This window comes from Vombatus ursinus, unplaced genomic scaffold (assembly GCF_900497805.2).
Source record: "Vombatus ursinus unplaced genomic scaffold, bare-nosed wombat genome assembly UNPS02014772.1, whole genome shotgun sequence".
NCBI classification, from domain to species: domain Eukaryota; kingdom Metazoa; phylum Chordata; class Mammalia; order Diprotodontia; family Vombatidae; genus Vombatus; species Vombatus ursinus.
In genome coordinates, this window is record NW_020954550.1 from 5,598,399 (window position 1) to 5,620,502 (window position 22,104).

Consider the following 22,104-nt stretch of genomic DNA (forward strand, 5'->3'; position numbering starts at 1 on the left):
GGACTTGAGCTCAAATCCGGCCTCAGACACAGAACACTCACTAGCTGGGTGACTCTGAGCAAGTCACTTAAGCCAAATTGCCTCATTAAAAAAAAAAAAAAAAAGAAAGAAAGAAAGAAAGAAAATTAGGGGCAAGGAAGGTCTACAACAGAGGTTCGCATCCTCTTTCTTGCCATGGATCCCTTTGGCAGTCTAGGGAACCCTATGCTCCCTTCTCATAATAATACACAAAATAAAATGCATAGGATTACCCAAAAAGCCAATTTCATTGAAATACAGTTTTCAAAATAGCAAAAAACACAGGCTCATGAAACTCCAGGTCAAGAACCTCTGTTCTTCAAGAATCCTCTAGAAAAGGTCAAAGAGGAAGTTGAAAACCTCTGGCCAGTGTGTTTTCTGCATCATATTTGGATCAAATGATGGCTGGAAAGAAAGCCCAAGATCACACTGGATGAAGCGGTGGCTGGGAATATGGGAAGCCCCCACGCCACTTATTATGCGTCAGTCAGCCAATAAATACTTATTAAGTGCCTACTGCATGCCAGGCACTGTACTAAACACCAGGGATATAAATACAAATAAAACCAGGTAGTTTCTGCCCTCAAGGAGCTTACAATCTAAAGGGGGAGGAGGGAGGTAACAATACACAATGACATCACCATTGTTCTTATTGTTATTATTATTATGCTCTCCACAAAAACGGGCCCTTATGGACCTCTTATTTTCAAGGGATATGAATGTGATCGAGCAAAAGGAATGAAGGAATACACTTCTGAAGTCCGGTCTAAGAGTGTGATCAAAGAACAAGGTTCCAGGATAAAACTGCTACACCTCAGAGATTTCTCAATTCCTGCTTGAAATCCACTGTGTGTAATAAGATTGCAGCAGACAGGGAAGGAGAAATGGGTGCCCCAAAGAAGAACAGGCAGTGTGGGCAGGCTGGAACCGAGGAGCTAGAAATTTCCTTGATATCACCATTTAAGAAATAAAAAAGCAGAAAGATTTTTCTTATCCAAGCGCAAACCATACATTTTATCTACCAGAAGACACAATATGAAAGACTGTAATTTTTTTAACAGAAAGTTCAATGTCAGGACCCAAAAGATGTGTCAAAAATAAATATAACTTTCCACAAGCACTCTAAGGAAGGAGGGATAGCATCCTCTCCCTCCAGCCTTCCAAAAAGTTGCTGAGCTTCCTGAATACTCTATTAAGGATTTTCTATTAAGATTTTCTAAATCTTGCTGAATGAAGTAAGCAGAATCAGGAGAACATTGTACATAGCAACAGCAACATTGTGTGATGATTAACTATGCTAGACTTAGCTCTTCTCAGCGGCACAATGATCTAAGACAATTCCAAAAGACTCGTGATGGAAAATTCTAACCATATTCAGTGAAAGAACTACGTCTGAATGCTGATAGAAGCATACTATTTTCACTTTTTTTTTCTTTCTTGTGGTTTTCCCTTTTGTTCTGATTCTTCTTTTACAACATGACTAACGTGGAAATATGTTTAACATAATTATACATGTACAGCCTATATCAGATTGCTTGCTGTCTTGAGGAGGGGGAGGGGAAGGAGAAAAATTTGGAACTCAAAATTTTCCAAAAATGAATGTTGGTAACTATATGTAATTGGGAAAAAAATACTATTAAAAGAGGAAAAAGATTTTCTAAATCTTGCAGAAATAATTTTCAAACATCAGAGTTTAAAAAAGACCCTCCCTCCTCCATCCCCCCACCTTCTACCTATTGTTAAAAACATTCCTCTATAACTCTTAAGACATTCATAACTGGAGGCCTCCCCAATTTGACTGATTTCCACCCTCTCCCTTCTGAACCTACCTTACTGTGACCTATCTACCATGTTCCACTCCAAACCTAAATTCCATTCCATCCTTTCCTTCCACAAACTTGAAGAACTATTTGCTTAGTAAAGTTTCTGGAAGTAAGTCTATGCAGATCTGCAGGAGGTTGCTATTACCCCAAATATTAATCACTCACCACCCCGACAAGCTGTTTCTCTCTCTTGCCAGGATAACCCGCCAACTTCCAACAAGTGATACACTCATGGGAAACGTTAGCATTGCAGAGAGAAAAACCTTCCTTCTCAGAGAAGCAGTTTACCACAGTGGATAGAATACTGGATCTGGAGTCAGGAAGACCTATATTCAAACCTTATCCTCAGGCACTTCTTAGCTAGGCGACCCGGAGCAAGTCACTTATCTTCTGCTCATCTAGAAAATGTTCCTCAGTTCATCGATAAAATGAGGAAGATGGGCTTGAGGGTCTATAAGATTTCCTTCTAGCTCTAAATTCGTGATCTTCCATATTAGGTTAGCAACTGCTACATATGGCTCCTTCTTCCTCCCTCCCTCTATTAGTATAGTTTTTACAAATTTACTGTTAGCGCTTCAGCATCTGCTGTTGGCAGCTAGAGAAATCTCCAGGTACCAGGTGGCAGCATTAAAAATTGACATCTTCGGAGAAGACCACACGAGGTCTTCCCATGCCCCACTGTGGCAGTTCCAAGTTTTAGAAGGGACAAAAATTGTCACTTAGTAAATGTCAAGGTCAGTCACTGAGCAAGTTTTTTTTAAACCTTCTGTAGAAGGAAAATGTGTATATTTTTAAAAGGGCAAAAAATCCAAACTGCTTCACATGACGACAGCATAAGGCAAATTCTCTATTCAATTCAATTCAATAAACATTTATTAAGAACCCTACTATGTGCTAGGCACTGTGCTGAGTGCTGGGGATACAAAAGAGGCAAGATAGTCACTGACCTCAAGGAGCTTACAGTCTAATGGAGAAGACAATAGGCAAACAAACATTTACAAAGCAGGCTAAAAATAGAATAAATAGGAAATAATGAACAGAGAGAAGGCTTTGGAATAAAGAGTGGTTGGGGAAGGCTTCCTAGAGGAGGTTGACTTTTAGTTGGGACTTAAAGAAAGCCAGGGAGGTCAGTAGTTGGAGAGGAAGACAGAACACGCCAGAAATGGGGGACAGCCAGAGAGAATGCCCAGAGCAGAGAGATGGAGTGTCTTTTGCATGGAACAACCAGGAGGCCAGTGTCACTGAATTAAAAAGAATATTTTGGGGAATAAGGTGTCAGAAGACTAGAAAGGTATGAGAGGGCTAGGTTATGAAGGGTTTTGAATGCCAAACAGAACATTTGGTATTGCATATGATTAACAAGCATAGTGAATTCTGCACAGAACAGACTCTCAGTCTTTTTTCATTCATATTCAAGTCAGCTGACTTTCCACTGTACAGCTTCAGTCCACAGGGATCCTACCTTTCTTTCCTCCAAACTCTTTGAAATCTGGTTCCTAAAATCTGAATTGTTAAGTCAGATTATACTTGGCTTTCCTCTTGTTTTCTATCACTAAATATAGGGGGAAAGGGTCACTTCTCCCCAAGGATGCCATTATTTCCAACCCAGCAACCAGTTCCTATTAGCGGTAATCAGATTTGGTATAGATTTCCCCTGTTGCTTCCTCCTCCTTTTGCAGAATAAAATTACAGGTTCATAGGACCATAGATCCAAAGCCAGCAGGGACCTCTGAGGTCATTCTGTACAACCCCATTTTAAAGATGAGGAAAGGTCCATAAAAGTTGAGGGACTGGCCCAACGTCACACAAGGTAGTGAGCAGAAGAAGGGAAGAGATTGAAACCCAAGTCCTAGTGGCAAATCACTACTGCCTCTTTGTTGTTTAATACAAGTCTAGAGAGAGGTGTTCAGTAGATGTCTGGATAAGTGGAGTCCCCCACTACTACCATACAAAACCTCTGAATCAATTCTATAGTAGACTGAGGGAAAAAAAATCGCTCCTGCTCCCACTGCTTTTCACCCAAACATTTTCTATTCTGTTCCCCTACTCAGGGTCTTGGACCCCCTCATGTGACTGAACAACACAACCAAACCCTCCTTCCCCCACTACTCATCCTTTTGCTATCCTACTTCTTTTGGATAAGGTCTTTCATTCTTTCAGAAACACATTCCAGCTAACACCACCATCACCATAATAACTCACTTTTCTATAGCGCTTTGAGGTTTGCAAAGCATTTTACATGATCCTCACAACAAACCTATGAGATAGGTGCTATTATCCCCATTTTACAGATGAGAAACTGTGACCACAGGAAGGAGAAGAGACTTGTCCTGAGTCACACAGTTAGTAAGTGGTCTGAGGCAAGATTTGAACTTGGGTCTCCCCTGACACCAAGGCCAGGGCTCTATCCCCTGCACCACCTAGCTATCCATGAATCCTGGGTCCCATCACTCAGCAGTTCCTGTGAGGCTTTGCCTCCTTGTGTTAATAAGGAATCTAGTTCCTGCTTGCTAGCTAAACTCTGGGCATCTGTGTAGAGATATTTGAGATCAAGAGCTTTATTTAGTACTGGCTCCTTTCTTAGTGAATCACCAGTGATTCTTCCCACATCTGACTTGCTAAACATGCTCTCTTATACTGTGTCAGCATAAGCCCTGCTCCTATCTCTGGGTAAAACTTAGCTTCATACAGGCCCATGGGTTCACAGTTAGATCCTGCAATCCTTTATCTTTGGTAGCAGCCATAATTCTTGCTCACTAGCCTCTTTCCCCTCCTTTCTTTTGTGGGCTAGGTGATGTAGTGAATGGATTGCTGGATATGGAGACAGAAGACCCCAGTACGAATCCTGCTTGAGACACTGGCTTCCTCATCTGTAAAATGGGGATAATAATAGCACCAACTTCTCAGGGTTGTTGGGAGAATCAAATGAGATAACATGTAAAAAGCACTTTGCAAACCTTGAAGTATAAATAAATGTTAGCTATTATTATGATGATTATAGTTCAACCTGGATAACCAGTCTTCAACACTTTAGATGTTGTCTCCGTGTCACACACAGACCCAAAGGCAGAACAGCAAACAAACATTGCCTTAATGGTAACTTACGTGACTGCCCTAATGATATCTTACATATTAATTACATGGATGCACCCTACAGTGGAAACTGGGCTGGATTTACAACTGGAGAGCCCATGCTAAAATCTACTGTAGCTCCAGATAATTGCCTTCTGGGCCATCTCAGAGATGCAAGACACCACAATATGTGAACTGATGAATCAAAGGCCCTGAATGAGTGTTAAACTTGCTCACTATCCCTACAGTAGGTTTTGGAACTTGAAGAATGGTTCATGAGAGTTTAATCAAAAATCCAGGCCATCAAATGACCTCAAGACAACCCAGGAGGGAAGAGTCTCTCAGACTTCAAACCCATGGCCATCATCCTGACAATGGCCAAGTAATTTAGAGACAGAACTCCCTAGGTAGGCTCCTATTCGTATTTGCTGTTGTTCAGTCATTTTAGTTGTATACAACTCTGCATGACTCTATTTGGAGTTTTCTTTTCAAAGATACAGGAGTGGTTTGTCAATTCTTTCTCTAGCTCATTTTACAGATGAGGAAACTGAGACAAACAGGGTTAAGCGACTTGCCCAGGGTCACACAGTTAGTAAGTGTCTGAGGCCATATTTGAATTCATGAAAATGAATCTTCCTGACTCCAGGCCCGGCACTTTACCCACTGGGCCACCTAGCTGCCTTCCCCCACTGTCCATATTAAGTGGTTACTATCCTGAAACCCTTCCATATAGTTTTAATTGCTTTTCACTCTCCTTTGCTTTCATCCCTAAAACCTTTCTTTCTGTCTCCCCAACTATAACTTCAGAGAAAATTGTTCACTTGGGCCCAAACAGCCTCATAGCACCTGAAATCCCAAATTAAATCTCTTCCATTCTCTACTTACCTTCCCTTAGCAGACCTCAAGCAGGTGGTCAAGGGTGGGCATTTCAATACTACGCCTCTCATCCCTTTCAACCAGTTACAATGCCCCAAAATCCCAACGTCTAGCTCTGGAAGTACTAGTAATAGATAGCATCTCATTCCCTACCAATCACCATCCCAGAGTCCCAGAAAACTGAGAGATCGTTTCTAATATGCATTAGAGATGGGACTTTTCCTAAGTCAAAGGGGAAAGCTGGGGAGCCACCTCTGGAGTTGTCACATCACGACCTCAATTACTATGCAGACTTGTAATACCACAGACCTTCCTCCTAATTCCAATCCTCCTGAGGCCTCAACTGGTTGTAGAGAATATCCTCTAATAAGACCCGTTGAGACACGTAAGTATTGTACACAGGTTTTCTCCTTTTCCCTTCCTTAGTGGGGATGTTGGCTTACCACTTAATTTTCCATTTGGAGAGGTCATTGCTGCCAAATATAAGTTGAAATGGATAACAGAAATAACCAAGTCTCCTTATTTAAAAAAAAAACAAAACCAAAAACCTAGAATTCACACAGGAGCCCTCATTCAAATGGCTCAAGTCAGTGTTCCTAATCCACCGCTCTGCCACTTCCTAGCCGTATGAACATGTCTACCGATCTCTCTACACCTGTATTCTGCCCTATCCCTAAAATTCGGGGGTACATATTACATGACTTTTAAGGTCTCTTCTACCTCTAAATCTTTGAGGCCCTCTTCCCTCTCATTACTACAACAGGGGGAAAGATCACAAGGAGCAGAGCAGCAGAATAGAAAGGGAGCTGGACGTGACATCAGGGTTTGAATCCCGCTCCATACAAGAGTTATGCAACTCTGGACAAGTCACTTCACATTCCTAGAGCCTCAGTTTCCTTATTTATAAAATGGGGTTAAAGGATACAAGCCTAACTCATAGGGCTGATATGAAAATTAAATGAAGTTCATTTATACAAAGCATTTTGCAAAGCTTAAAGGGCTATATAAATGTGAGTTATCTATCATTAATATTCTGATAGAAAGTCAACGAAATGATCAGACTTGGCTACTCTGATCAATACAATGACCCAAGACAATTCCAAATGACTCATTATGAAAAAATGCTATCCACCTCCAGAGAGAGAGAAATGAACTGTGAGTGCAAACGGAAGTATAATTTTCTCACTTTCTTTGTTTTTACTGCTCCTTTTTGCAATATGGCTAATGATTTCATGGGTATAATTGATATCATATTGCTTACGTTCTCAGTGGGTGGAGGAGAGGTGGGAGATAACTTGGAATTCAAAATTTAAAAAGAATGTTAAAAATAGTAATTTTTTTTTAAAAAATAAAAAGATTAAACACTAGAGTATAATTCCATCAATATACCATTATCATCATGATTATTTCATCTCTGTAATGGGAAGGTTAAGATGGGCTCATTTTGAAAAAGTGAATTTCATGCAGAAACCAAATTCATGGCCCAAAATACAATGGTGGACAGGCTAATGCTATGCTAAAGGCAGTCTACACCTTGAACTCAACTCACCTCTAGAATAAGTAATTTATCTTTTTACTCCCCTTTCCTGATCCTAATCTCTTTACTCAGGTTATTATTTTTTTAACGGTGGAGTAAATCACACCAGGGACAAAAAACTGACTCACAATACACAGCAGAGAAGCACTGTGATTACATGACTTAACCTGTGGAACTGCTGCATCATGGATTTTTGCACTAAGGAAAAGATATTTCCCATCTTTTCTGGATAGCTTACAAAAATAGTGGCATGTGCAGCTCACATACTGTCTCTAACAACAGCAAAAGGATTATAAAGCTGCTAAAACTTCCCTTCTCCTACTCCCCAATTCAATGAACATGGTATTTCAAATGGAGCCAACTGGGAGTTCTTGACCAAAGGTGTTAGTCATTGGAAGCATAAACACCAAGTTTCCTCTCTTTGATTCATCTCATGGGTGAATAAGAAGCCCAAAGAAGAAACTGTCTATCCTTAGCATTCTCTTTTTATTTCTAGCATCACCAACCAGATTGGCACTTGCTTCCTTCATGACCCTGATTCACCTGATCCAAACACCCCCTCTAGCATCTCTGCCTTAAGTCCTCAAGGCTGCCCACACGACCAAGTACAAGTACTTACCAAGAGTATAAGATGCAAGCAAACAGGAGTGTGGTACCCAGGCCCGTGACCAGAGTTTCATCTCTATAGAGCTCCTGGCCGAAGTTAGGCGAACAAATTGTTATGTTCTTCTGATTTTTATCCAAAACTTGAAAGGAAAAACAGAGTAACCACAGTCAGTGAGGAGCAGCCTGCCATCAACTCACAGAAGAAGATGATAACGTTCAGGGAAAAGCTAACCCAGTTTTTGAGAGTCTCTTGGACAGCAAGGAGATCAAATCAGTCAATCCTTAAAGAAATTAATTCAAACTATTCACTGGAAGGACAAATACTAAAGCTGAAGCCACATAATGAGAAGACAGGACTCACTGGAAAAGACCCTGATTTTGGGAAAGATTGAAGATAAGAGGAAAAGGAGGACAGCAGAGGAAGAGAAGGATAGATAGTGTCATGGAAGCAACAAACTTGAGCTTGGACAGACTTTGGGAGATAGTGCAGGATAAAAGGATCTGGCATGCCATGGTCCATGGGGTCACAAAGAGTCAGAGGACATGACTGAACAACAACAAAAACCCAGCTTGTGCTTTCCCTCAGAATCCCAAAGTGGGAGAGGCTTTGTTCTACAAAGTCAAACATTGTATAGGATATACTTTGGGGTATTTCTCTAGAGAAATAAACGTCAACTCTACCCCCTTACTTACTTGGGGTACACCAAGAGGAACTGGTATGCAAGAGATCTGCATCCCTATCTGGAACAAGTACTTGGACTCTGTTCTGGCTGGGAGCTGCCCTAAAGACAAGCTGTAGGACCAGGACAAGACAAATGTAGGACCAGGAGTCCTACATTTCCAAAAATCAACAGGCTCCTAGACTCATCTCTTCTAAAGAAGATGAGGAAACCCACACACTCTGTATTAGATAATTATACTAATAGCTTGGTGTCACTTTATAGGCTATTTCTTTGTAAATACCCCGTAAAGCAGGAGCTTTTATTTCATTTTGTTACTTCTGTACTGCCTAAGAAGGCAGGATAGTTAAAGAAGATGTTTAAGGTCGGGTCTTTTAAAAGAAAAACTTAAAAAAAAGTTATGTCATCTACTTTATCATAACAAATAACTTCCTTAATATTACCCAGTGTCCTGGCCCACAAATACCACAATTCTGAATACAGAGGTTGGGCTTAATTATTAGCTCTGACCACACATAATTAGCACAGATTGGAAATAACCCTAGAAATCATTTCACAAACATGCAAATCCTAGGTACTGAAGTTGCACTGAAATTATTATTAGCAATTAAGCTTTAAAAATAGCTATGCACACAGAGGTTTGGAGTGTGTTGGTTTTCAGCCCAATGGGAAAAATCTTTTCTTAAAGAGTACTGATCTCAGCCACAAATAGGCATTTTCTGTCTAAGTAGAGCCATCTGAAATTAAAAATAAATGTGCTCTCAGAGCTGGTGCAGCACTTCCAACATTTTACCAGAATCAAGTAGCACAATAGTCAAAACCTGGAGTCTGTGAAAAGCCATGAAAGAAATCAGGCTTAAAGCAAAAACATACAGGATATTCTCTGTCTTTTTTTTTTTAAAGAGAGAGCTAGTGCTTTAATAACATGATCTGAGTCTTCCACCTGCAACTCTTCATCTTTTGAAGAGCTACACAGAAAAAAAAAAATAGGCGTGGTACAAACCGAGTCTTCCAGTAGTAGACTAGACTATTGTGATGCGCACTGAATTTAAAGTTCCAGACAATAGGAGATTTGTCTATTTTATGCACAACCCAGCAGCTATGCTTAAGCTTTATATTATGAAGATAGCTTTGATAAAGATGAATCACTACTTTGTCTAAAAAAGTAAATGGTTTGAAGTTCAGAGCGGGGAAAAAACTTAGAACTTTATTTGCAAGGTTCAATCTTTGTTCATAGCAAGATTTCTATTGTTGTTTAGTCTATTAGTCATGACTTTGTGGCCCCATCTGGGATTTTCCTGGCACAGATACTGGAACAGTCTGCCATTTCAGTTTCCTGCTCATTTGACAGATGAGGAAACTGAGGCAAATAGGGTTAAATGATTTGCCCAGGGTCACACAGCTAGTAAATGTTTGAGGCCAGATTTGAACTCAGGTTCATCTAGCTGTCCTTTCTAATGCTCTTACTTTCGGCAAACTTTTGGCAAAGTCAACCACTTAGAAGGCAAGAGGCTTCCAAATGGGTATCAGACCAGCCAACAAATAAAGATGGGGCAGCCTTCCAGCTACCTGTGCTTCAGAAGAATCAAAGTATTTGTCATTTATGTATTCACAATTAAGGATTTCATTAGGTTAAAAGACCTCCAAGAAACAACTCATTTGAATTTTTATGTTTTCAAACAACTTAAAAATATGAAAGAAAAGTCCTTCCCCCACAAATCACACATACCCAACACAGATAATTAGTCAAAGCATCACTTACTTGTCTCCACAGGTTTGCTGGAGAGAGCTGAGAAGGTGAGATATGTGACGTAACAGCTAATGAGGCCAGATTGCAGTAACCCGGAGTGAGGCTGCCCTGAAAATGAAGAAGAGGCCCACGGTCAGAGAATCCCTAGAGGCCAGAAGAGGTCTTAGATGCCATCTGGTCCAACCCCTTTATTTTATAGAAACTGAGGTCCGAGATTCCAAACGTAGTCAAGAGCAGGGCCAAGATTCCAATCCAGGGTCTCTGACTCCAAATTCAAATGCTTTACGCCGTACCATGCTATTACAAAGATGGTACAAACATCAGGAAAGAGGAAACATCATTTTTTCCTAGTGGACATCCTCCAAATTTGGGTTTACAGGCTCCTAACAAAACTTCCTGATTCTGAAATTAGAGGCCTGCCATAGTTTGAGAGGAAGTGGGGAGAAGGAAATTACATATACTCTTACACAAAAGGTGCTTTCTGCTACTATCTAGAATTTCCAAAGATAATTAACCTTGATAATGTTTTTAACTTAATAAAATTTTAAAAAGTGCTTTCTGCTACTATCTAGAATTTCCAAAGATAATTAACCTTGATAATGTTTTTAACTTAATAAAATTTTAAAAAGTGCTTTCTGCTACTATCTAGAATTTCCAAAGATAATTAACCTTGATAATGTTTTTAACTTAATAAAATTTAAATATGTTTACATTTTAATTATTTATATATTATTTATTTTACTTATATTATTATATTCTTTATTTATTGTGTGTTGTAATATATTAATTATTACATATTAATATATTTTAAGGGGAACTTGCATTAATGAAAAGCAGGACTATACCTTGGCCCACGCTGCTACAGAATTTTTTGCCAACACCTCATGATAATGATGTTGAAATGGAACCAGCCCCAGGGGCATCCTGAAACTTAATCTGATTCCTAAGCACATTGTAAAAAAAGTGTCACTCCAATTATTGCTAGAGATCCCCAGTGGTGCAATTTGGTAACATCAGAGACATCTTGGGAGCAGAGCACTACAAATTCTATTCCACAGCTAGATGCACATCAGCCCCCTGGGGAGGGACGGCAAGATATCTATTTCTTCATGGGTAAAAGGACAAAGGCACTAATGCTTGATGGAGTCCTGAGTGAAGAACAAAACTGCTACCAATTAAGGAAGAAATCTATTGGGAGGCAGGCTCCAAGAAAGAGAGGAGTCCCTGGCTCCTAAGATGCTGGATTTTAAACCAAGAGGCTGACTGAGCCACAATTTAGTCATTAGCTCCCACATGGGAACATTAAACTTGTTTCATGACTAATCACTTTTGTTGGGATTTTTTTGGATTTATGATGATACTACAATTATGACAAGGGCTCACAAATTACTCATCGTGCTACTGAACCTTTAAAACCGAAATGAAAAATGCAGTGCCTACCACGGAAGCTTACCACGGATACCTCTCATAATGGGCCCTTCTCAGATGAAGTCATCGTGGCTTACAGTTTCCACCGAATAACCTTTTTTATGTCATGGACTGCACTGGCAGCCTGGTGAAGCCTACGGACCTCTTCTCAGAATGATGTTGTGCATTTTAAAAAATTCATGGTAGAAGAAAATGCTAAATTTAGTTAGAGGATAGTTGTTAGTTACTTAGTTAGAGGTTAGACGCTAGAGGTTAGAAAATAAAAATGTGTTTTTTTTTCCCCTCCAAGTTCATGGATTCCCTGAAATCTACCCATGAACCAAGGGGTCCATGGACCCTGAATTAAGAACTCCCAAATGTTCAAACAGATTGTTCATAAGGTCCCTTTGTGATGCAGGCACTGGGGGAGAGCACTAACATATGCCTTAATTAGGGGCCAAAGTTATCACGTCACACAGTGATGGGGAGAAGAATGGGAAGGGGATATATAGCCAGGCATATATTTAAATCTGCTCAACAAAGCTGCAATCACAACAGGCCTTGCTCACACTCTCACTGACAATAATGGACTTCGCATCCAAACTTCCCTAAGTCCCCCAAACCTTGTAGATTAGTTAATAAATCAGTCCTAATAATGTATTAGCCTCTAAGGCACTCAAGGGCACAAGCTTATTAACCTGACAACAATCTCCTCCGCCCTCCTGAAACTCTTTCTCCAGCTGTTAAGCAAGACAGCTATGGGGGAGCATGACAACAAGGTCATGTCATCATGGGAATCTATCATATCTTTCTTCACCCCAAAGATAAAAGCGCTGGCTTAGATCATCAAAAACGTGAGGGCAGCTCTAGGGCTAATGTGAATTCAAACATCTCCTTCTAATACATTATTTCTGAAATAGGAACAAAAATGCTCTCAACTTCCTGCTACAGAACCACCAGAACCACATGGCTCTAGGGGACGAGGTGTGTTCCTATGTTGTTAGTAACAACTCACACATGCCCTTCCAGATCTCTATGCCCTCCAAATTCCTAGAAGACAAGGACTAACTGAGTCTTTTAATATCCAGCACACAGCACAGTGCCTAGCTATGGAAAGGTGCTTAATATAATTTGGTTGAATTCCAACTTTTCAAAGCATTTTGACACCTATAATCTTAAAACTCAAAAGTGTGTAAGAAGAGATGTCATTAGTCCTTTTTGACACAAGGATAGGTTAAGTGATTTGCCTAATGGCACACATTTTGTTAACTGACAAAAGTCTTACTTTGACAAAGTCTTATTTTGCTGTGTTTGTATCCCTGAAACCTAGTAGGTCTTTCATAAATACTTAGTGATTGACTGAGCAATCCTAATCCTGACTCCTAGTCACCGTGTTCCACAACTATAAATACTATATATAGTATATACCATGCTATATACTGTATATAATATGTGTATACATATACACACACATATCATACACCATATATACATGCTATATAGTATATGTAATATATACATACTGTGTGTATATATACATACATATTGTATGTAGTGTATATATAGAGTATACATATATGTGTATATGTGTACATACATGTATATGTATGCATGCATGTATGTGTGTATACACTATAAATTCCCCCCCAATTTATGGCCTGTATGGGACAAAGGCCAGTAGACTCTAAGAACAGTTAGGTTATTATCTAGATCATAATATATTTACATGTGGCCCATTCCCCATCATACAAGCACTTCTGAAAATATGTGCCTTTGACACAAAGCCAAACTAGTCGGAGGTCTCGAAGAAAATAATTATCCCTTCCACATCTCGATTTTCTCATATCCAGGGTCTGAATAAGAAATTAAATGGGAATTTTGGAGGAGCTCTGTGGAAGCCATAGATAACACAGAGCTTATGACCAAATACTTAACTCAAATTTTAAAATAAGGTACAGTAAATACCCCATAAAAGAAAAAGAAAAAATTCAGACTTCTTTTCTGGTACAAAGGGAGGGCCAAACATTTTACACAGATTTTCCAGATTGTGGGCCGCCCAACATGTGGAAGGGATAATTCTAAGTATTTATTATTCCTGAGCTATTTCACTCGTGTCTCCAAGAACCCAGAGAGAGATGGCCTGAAAGAGCTAAATCTGCAGTTGGCCCTGCAAAAGGTAGGCTAAACTAGGGGCAACAGGACCTTCTGAGACCTCCTCTGTCCACATTACCCTCCAGTCCAGACCTAGTATTCCCACTGCCCCAGTCATTCCCTTCTAGGACCTGACACCCAAGCAAGTGCAGGATGGAATACAGCCAGGTATAGAGTATGCCCACAGCCCACCCAGGTTCCCCTAAGTTTATCGGGGATTTGGGTTTGACTAAATATGCTGATCCTTCCTACAGCCCCCTACAGATACCTGGGTCAGTGATGATGAGGGGCAAGGAATCCCACTGAGGCTTTAAAAATATTGTCTCATTTGGACCCCACAACAACCCCAAGAGGTAGGTGCTGTTATTATCCCCATTCTACAGATAAGAAATAATAATAATAGCTAACATTTATATCACACTTATTATGTGCTAGTCCCCGTGAGCCACAGCTATAATCCTACAAAGTACTGTGCAAACTGAACTTTAGATGTATTTTAAAGGCAGCAGGTCTACTTAAAAGAAAATCTATGAGGAAGTCTCTTATGGAGCAAAGATCTATTTGTAGTTATTTTGAATAACCCACTAATTTGCTGATTTTTACAAATTTAGTTAATAATTTTGTGTTCATCAAATCCTTTCTAAACGGCACATATCTACATGTGCATGTCATACTCAGTCTAGATGTGTGGGATGTAAACTGGGAACAGGATCCCTCGTGGAATCTCAGGTGGGTTTTCCAGTTCTCTTACTACCATCGACCTAACCACATTAGTGAATAAATGACGATACCTCAAATAGAAACCCACAGGGTTCTAGAGCAGAGGTGTCAAACTCAGTTATTTCCTGATGCCGGAACCAGATTAAAACATAACTGGGAAACATTTAACAAAATAAATGAAAATACAACATAGGTAATGTTAATTGGTGGTTGTCTTAAGTCAATATTTGAGTTTGACACCACCATTCTAGAGCTTTCTAGACAATGAGGCAGAGAGAGGGGAAAGAAGAAAAAGTCTTAGTCGCCATGCTTACGATTTTGTACACAGGGTGAGATGGCTACCAGTGAAATAAGCAGGCAGAGGCCTCCATTGACACCAACGAAAATCTTGTTCTGCAAGCAGCCTTCCTCACGTGTGTAAAACCAGGCCATCAATATCAGGCCCCCCACGGCAATCGTGTACATGAGAAGAGTCACCAGGGCGAGGAAGGCATACCACATTTTATTACGAACTGTGCCCGCAGTCCTATTTCCAAGAAGGGCAGAGAAAAAAAGAGGAAGATTAATCAGAGGATCCTTTGTCTTAGAATATACTCTTGGAGTAATAAATCCCTTGTATTCAGCCCCCAGGATGATGTAAGGAGTAGTACAAAAGGCACACACTGGCTTTCTGAAATAAATGCACCCCGTGACAATGCTAAATGAGCTGGGAAATGTTTGACCTACTTTGTTTAAGAAACTTATAAATGCCCATTGGAAACTGCTTCGGTCTTCTACTTCTGGCCAGGTCTAGGTCTGGGACACCCCCCACCATCTACCACCACCACTGCCTTAAATGGATGCTTGTTTTCAGAACTTCTGAGTTCTGGAAACACGTATGTTTTTACTCTGGGACATCTTCATGAACTCCTGAAAGGAAAACCATTAGTCACAATGCATGATTACATGATAGAGTAGGATGAATTTTGGCACATACTTAAGTCAGTTCTCCTCCAAGGCTCTTGTTCAAAGAAGCTTTCCTTACAATTCAAATAGCCTAGTAGTTTTATGAGGTCTTACCATGACATTCCCCTGCTCAAGAAGCTTCAATGGTTGGCTCCCCATTGCCTCTAGGATAAACAGCCAACATGTATGTAGTGATTACTATGTGCCGGACACTGTGCTAAGCAGTTCACAATTATCATCTGATTTGATCCTCACAACAACCCTGAGAAATGGGTGCTGTTTTATTCTCATTTTACATGTGGAAACTAAGGCAAACAGAAGTGAAGTGACTTGCCCAGGGTCACACAGCTAGTAAGAGCCAACATAAGATTTGAACCCAGGTCTTCCGGACTCTAGGCCCAGGTCTCTATCCACTGTGCCACCAATTGCCTAAACAAAGTCCTTTTGGCTTTTAAAGCCCTTCACAATCTAGCTTCTAGGTAGATGTCATGTTCCTCCCCTTTGCATACTCTACTCAGGCCAAACTGGCATAATCTGTTCTTTTCACATCTCCTTTCTCCAAGTTTCTGCACACGTCATGCCCTATACCACCTTCAATGTCCTCCTCACTTCTGCCTCTAGGAGCTCACAGATCTTATCAATTCAAGTTTCAACTTCCTTCCTGAGGCCTTTTCCTGAATCTCCTAGTTTAGGAGTGGGGAACCTGCAGCCTCAGTTTCCTCATCTTATAAATAAGGATTCAGTCAAAGGGCCACACTTGAGGACCTAGAAGGTCACACATGGCCTCAAGACTGCAGATTCACTGTCTTTCATACTCACTACTTTGGTAGCCCTGTGATTTAGAAAATGAGTTATCTATATCTGTGATAGAATTATTACTTACCGGGGTTTCCCATGCTCTCTCTCTCTCCTTAACATCCCAGCCCATACCAGTCTCCCACTCACGTGGAGTTCAGTATTCTCAGACTTGGTTTATGTCCTGAGACTGACAGAGTCACCATACACTGTCCGGCTGACCAGACAGGTTTCCAGAAAGAGGACAAGGAAGCCACACGTCTACCGAAACTGAAATTAAGTGCTACTATATCCTTACCAATATCCTTTCTAGGCCATATCTAGGTAAAATCTCTTTTGTAAACTGTTCCAATGATGATGAGAATCTCACTTTAAGATCTTAAAAGTGAACTAACAGGGTGCTGATAGAAGGCCCATTCCTACCATTACAGATACCCCTTACAACCCCTCTGGTACCTTCTCAATCTGTGTAATTCTTCCCATGTCTTTCCATATATCCTCCAGAGAGGACAGTCAATGTTTTTATACTAGCTCCTTCCATATTTAAGGGATACCATTTATTAGCCTGAACCACCCATCTTTTGGTTACAATTCTTGCTTCATGACCAGCTCATAGCCACTGCACAGGAAAAAATTAATTTGATGATGCCTTTTATACTACAATTCATATGAAAGTAATGGTCTGTCAGTCAAGAATTTATTAAGCCCTACTATGCACCAGGCACTCTGCTAAGTGCTGGGGATACAAAGAAAGGCAAAAGACAGTTTTTTAACACAGGAACATACTACAGCCTACTTACGCTCAACACAAGTTTTTCCACTGCCCTTTTGGTTTTTTATAATTTTGATTTTTCTCTAACAGTGGTCTTCTATGATCCAAGGTAATAAATCATTCCTAAAAGAACACTGGAGTTAAAGAAATGTGCTGTTGTATAGGGATCTTTGAAAGCAGAGGACAATTTACCAAAGGGAATCCATCCCAATCTCTTCTTCCTACTCAATTTATATATCAACAGAATCTGTTTAAGACACATGAACTAATTCAATCAGCTAACAATTCAACTAAATGTCACCCCCTGGAGAATTTGATTTTTCATCCACTTTGTTTTTCCAGCATGGATGGTTTAATCAACTTCTTTCACATTAACGTGGATTTCACTGAAGCTTGAGAGGCTATTCTGGGGCTTGTCAGTATAATATACAAACAGGAGAATTTAGATAGCTTTGTTATCAATAGGGAATCCATACTTTGTTTCAACTCTATACAGATCATCTTCTCTGACAATGAAAAATAACTTAGGAGAGCATTTATTTATGCATTTTGCATCTTGTTTGATTCCATATACTGCTGAAGATAAGGTTATCTTTGTGGTCACATATGTCCCAGAGTCTCATTTGGATGTATGGAAAGCACCTTACTGGAGATGTCCAAGCTTGCTTTCTGTTCTGATCAGTCATATATTTAAGAGGGCCTAGTGGTCATCTAGTCTGACTTCATTTTATAGAGGAGGGCATTGAGGCCCACAGAGTCCTGATGGCTTGCCTAAGGTTTCAAATAATAAGAAGGAGAGACAAAATTAGAAGCCACCAATATTCAATATCCTCCAGGCAATCTTCTTTCCATTACACCAAGTTACCAGATTCTTTTTAAAAAGAAATCAATAAAAGAATGACATTGAGATTTTTATATTTTCTAAACCTCTCAGTTAGCAATTAGTGAATTCCTTGAGATGGCATTTGAAACAGTTAACCTTCTCATGCATTCACGAAGAGTCAAAATTTGAGAAATAATAAAGTAGGTGCGTGGGTCAGTAATTGTTGTTCTCTCATTGGTTGCCTCTAAGGGGTGGGAAGGACTTAGGGCAGAGAGGGAGCACTGGTTATGCCTTTTTCCATTCTTTTAGAATATTCTCTGAGATATCTCAAAGACAAAAAAAATCCCTGGTGATCTTAGAATTGTGGTGCCCATATTGCCTTTCCTTTGTATATAATTGGTCAGGTCCATATGCTTTTCTCAATTTCATCTTTTTAAAAGTCACTTCCATTTCCATATACAAATATTATCGCTTCACTATCACTGTAATGAAAACAGATCACTATAAAATTGTGATTAAAATGCTAATATATCTGAGGCCCTTCCCAGTTTCATCTATGAATGTCTTTGTGATAATATGACTCAATCGAATCTCATGCCAAGTTATCATCCCATGCTGTTTTATGAGGCATCACACTCAATCTTCCGTCATCCTCTAAGATGTTTTTGCAAATGAGGCTATAAACTACATCAACTTAGTACTTGGTAAAGAGATTAAATGTTGGCTGACTGAGGCTTCTGGGTTCTTTTGGAATCCTTGTGGTTATGACAGAAATGGTGACAGTTAACGGTTGTTGCTTCTATTCATTGTTCAGAGTTGAAAACATTTAAACAGGTTGGACCAGGGCCATTCTAATTACTCACAATCTTACCATTACCCTTTCTTCTAATTTGATCTTTACTTTGACTTCTGTTATAACCAGGGGATAAACTGACTCTACAAAGAGAGTTGATTATGAAAAAATTATTTTTAATTTTTAATTAAATTAATTAATTTTAATGATTTAAAGGCATAGAAGGCACACATTCAAATCTGCAGATGACATGAAACTGTAAAGGACAGCTAATGTACTGCATGACAGGCAAGTGACTAACTGAATCTCAATACGGTATAAAGTGGATGTCAATAGGGATGTGGTTTGGTACCACGTATGAAATCATTCACTGGTCACCAGACAATGGTCATACATTAAGAGTATCAAGTAACATTAGTGTGATGTCTTAGCACTGCCTAATCTTCCCCCCATCTCCACCACCACTGGAGAAGGGAAGGAGTCACAGACCGAATGGCATTCTGTATTTGTCTTTTTTTTTTTTATGAGTTAGCACAGACACACAAAAAATCAGTTGGCAGTTAATTCTGTGGTGATAGGCTTCCTCAAAGCTTAACTCATTAGGTCTTTAAATAATTGCCAACTTCTGTGTCAGTAGGCTTATATTCATAAGATGAAGGATTTCTATCTTAGACGCCTTCATTTTATGGATGAGGAAACTGAAGGACTGCTCTAGAGTCACCAGGCTAGTATGTTTGAGAGGATTTGGAGTCAGGTCCTCTAGACTCTAAGCCCAATGTTCCTGAAGTCTTTCAGAATTGGTAGAACTTAAGACCATAGAAAGAGATCTCAGGGGTCGGGAACCTACAGCCTCGAGGTCACAGGTGACCCTCCAGGTCCTTGGGTGCGGCCTTTTGACTTAATCCAAACTTCACAGAACAAATCCCCTTAATAAAAGGATGTGTTCTGTAAAACTTGGTCAAAAGGCCGCACCCAAGGACCTAGAGAGCCACCTGTGGCCTCGAGGCTATAGATTCCCTCTCTGATTTAGTCTAATCCTCTTGTTTTACAGATAAAGAAACTGAGGCCCAGAGAGGGTGAAGTGACTTGTCCAATATCCAATAGGTAGTATTAGAAGTGGAATTTGAAGAAAGGAGATTTGAACCGAGGTCCTCCGAGTCCAGAAGCAGCAATCGTTTCTCTGTTCACTGCCTGCACTCTACTGACATACCTTTCAAGAACTTGGGGTCACCTCCATGCATTAAAGTAGGAGAGGGGGAGGGGGGTTTCCAGTCTTTAAAATGAGTCAAAAGGGCTTCTGATGAATATTTTCAAGGAGCTTCCCCCCCCACTCCCCACCCTCAGATAAAGGTGATTTCCTAGATGACTACATTGCTTTGAACTTTTCCCTCTTCTACTAAAATGATGATGATGATGACAATGATGATGATGATGATGATGATGGGAAAGGAAAGGGAATAGGCATTTATAGAACTATGTGCCAGGCACTGTGCTAAACACTTTTTACAAACATTATCTCACTTGATTTTCACAACAACCCTGAGAGGTAAGTGCTATTATTATCCCCATTTTATAGTTGGGGAAACTGAGGCAAACAAAGGTTAAATTATTTGCCCAGGGTAATATAGCTAGTAAATGTCTGAGGCCAGATAAGAACTAAGGTCTCACTGACTCTATGCCCAGCCCAGCGCTCTCAGTTCACAAGCAGATGGAAAAAAAAATTTGAACACCACACATTTCAATAAACCTGTCAAAACAGTGTCTTTTAAGATCTTTGAGATACATTTGCTTCCCTGCTCTGCTATGAATAGGCCTGCCCTCTGGGAGAAGGGCCAGGAAACGGGCTGGTGCAGAAGCAGACAGCACCAGACTGCTGGCACGCTGAAACTGGACATATAAACTGCTGGCCGGGCTCTGGTCCTTGAGTAGGACGGGGAAAAATCAGTTAGAGAGTACTTGAATCTTAACTGAAAATCCAGAAGATTTCTAATTAGAAGAGAAAAAAATCTTCACACAGCACTGGGTTATGTGGGATCCTCTTTCTCAAAATCACTTTTAAAAGTGTGGAAGAAAGAAATATACCCATTTTCTGCATTATGAGGTCTTGATTGAAGGAAAAAACCCTACTAAATTGGATCATTATGAGTGACATTATTACTGGCCCAGGTAGTTAATTCTTTATTTTAAAGACAGAACTATATACTTAGTAAATACTAATAAAGGATTTTCATTGAGATATCAGTTGCAAGGTCAGGAAGGACACAAGGGACATTCACTCTGCAGGTTTAAACTGTGATTTCTAAAAAGTTTTAAAGCAATCCAATCATTTTCAGAAGTGCCACCCAACAAAACAGCATGGATATTACAGTACCAGAAAAAAAAATGGCTTCAGAAGTAAGCAAAACATTACAGAGCCAAAAAACCAAGAGGCAGTCCCAAGAGAAGACTATTTGTTTTATAGGCAAATAAATGATACTTTGCCAAGGACACTAGGTTTTTACTGTAAAGTTCCCTCTTTCAAATATGTACCTAGTTTCCGGAGGAAAAAAAAAGCTTGGAGAAAAAAAATTGATGAAGTCTTATAAAAAATTTATAATAAATGTACATAAGTGACTTTAGGATTGCAGAGCTGGAAAAGATTCCAGTGGGAGTCCATCTCTCATTTTATACAGATGAAGACACGAAGGCCCAGAAATGCTAACTATCTTGATCAAGATCATATATATAAGTTCAGAGGCATAACTTGGATTTTAACTTGGGTTCTTTCACTCTAAATCCATAGCTCTTTCCAGTTACCACACTGCCTCTTGTTTATGGAAACTACCAAATATGATATAGGATGTCCAAAACAAGTAGGAAGACTGAACACCAAAATGGAGTCACATGAAATAATTTTGACCAAAGGGTCAGACTCAGCAATAAGGATCATCAAGGAGGAAGGAGGTGGTGAGCAGTATGGCTGAAAGACCCAACATTACAAATACACATACACACACACACACACACATAAATATGTGTGTAATAAATAAATATGTATTTAAATATGTATATAAATATAAATGTATATAAATATGTGTGTAATAAATAAATATGTGTATTTATTACTCAGCACATATAATTAGGTTTCTGCCATGAGGATCTTAAGTGCCTCCATAACCACCCAGTAGGACCGAGGCATACTCTAATATTTAGTAGATCATAAACTAATTTTGAACTTTTTGTTAGAGCACATGAGAAAAATATTTTCTTAAGTTTAAAAAACAGAATAACTAGGCTAAGAAACCTCCTGAAAGAAAAAAAAGAATATTCATGCATTGGATATAAATTGACTTTGAC

At 39.6% G+C, this 22,104-nt stretch overlaps 1 protein-coding gene across 1 annotated transcript in view; it reads right to left on the minus strand.

The window, feature by feature from the left end:
* Positions 1-22,104, minus strand: part of SERINC5 (serine incorporator 5) — a 107,559-nt gene that overhangs the window by 16,201 nt on the left and 69,254 nt on the right. The window contains exons 6-8 of the mRNA XM_027863422.1: positions 14,955-15,166; positions 10,375-10,470; positions 7,946-8,072 (exon numbers count right to left, since the gene is read on the minus strand). Coding sequence (XP_027719223.1) covers positions 7,946-8,072; positions 10,375-10,470; positions 14,955-15,166 — 435 coding nt within the window. The remainder of the gene's footprint in view (positions 1-7,945; positions 8,073-10,374; positions 10,471-14,954; positions 15,167-22,104) is intronic.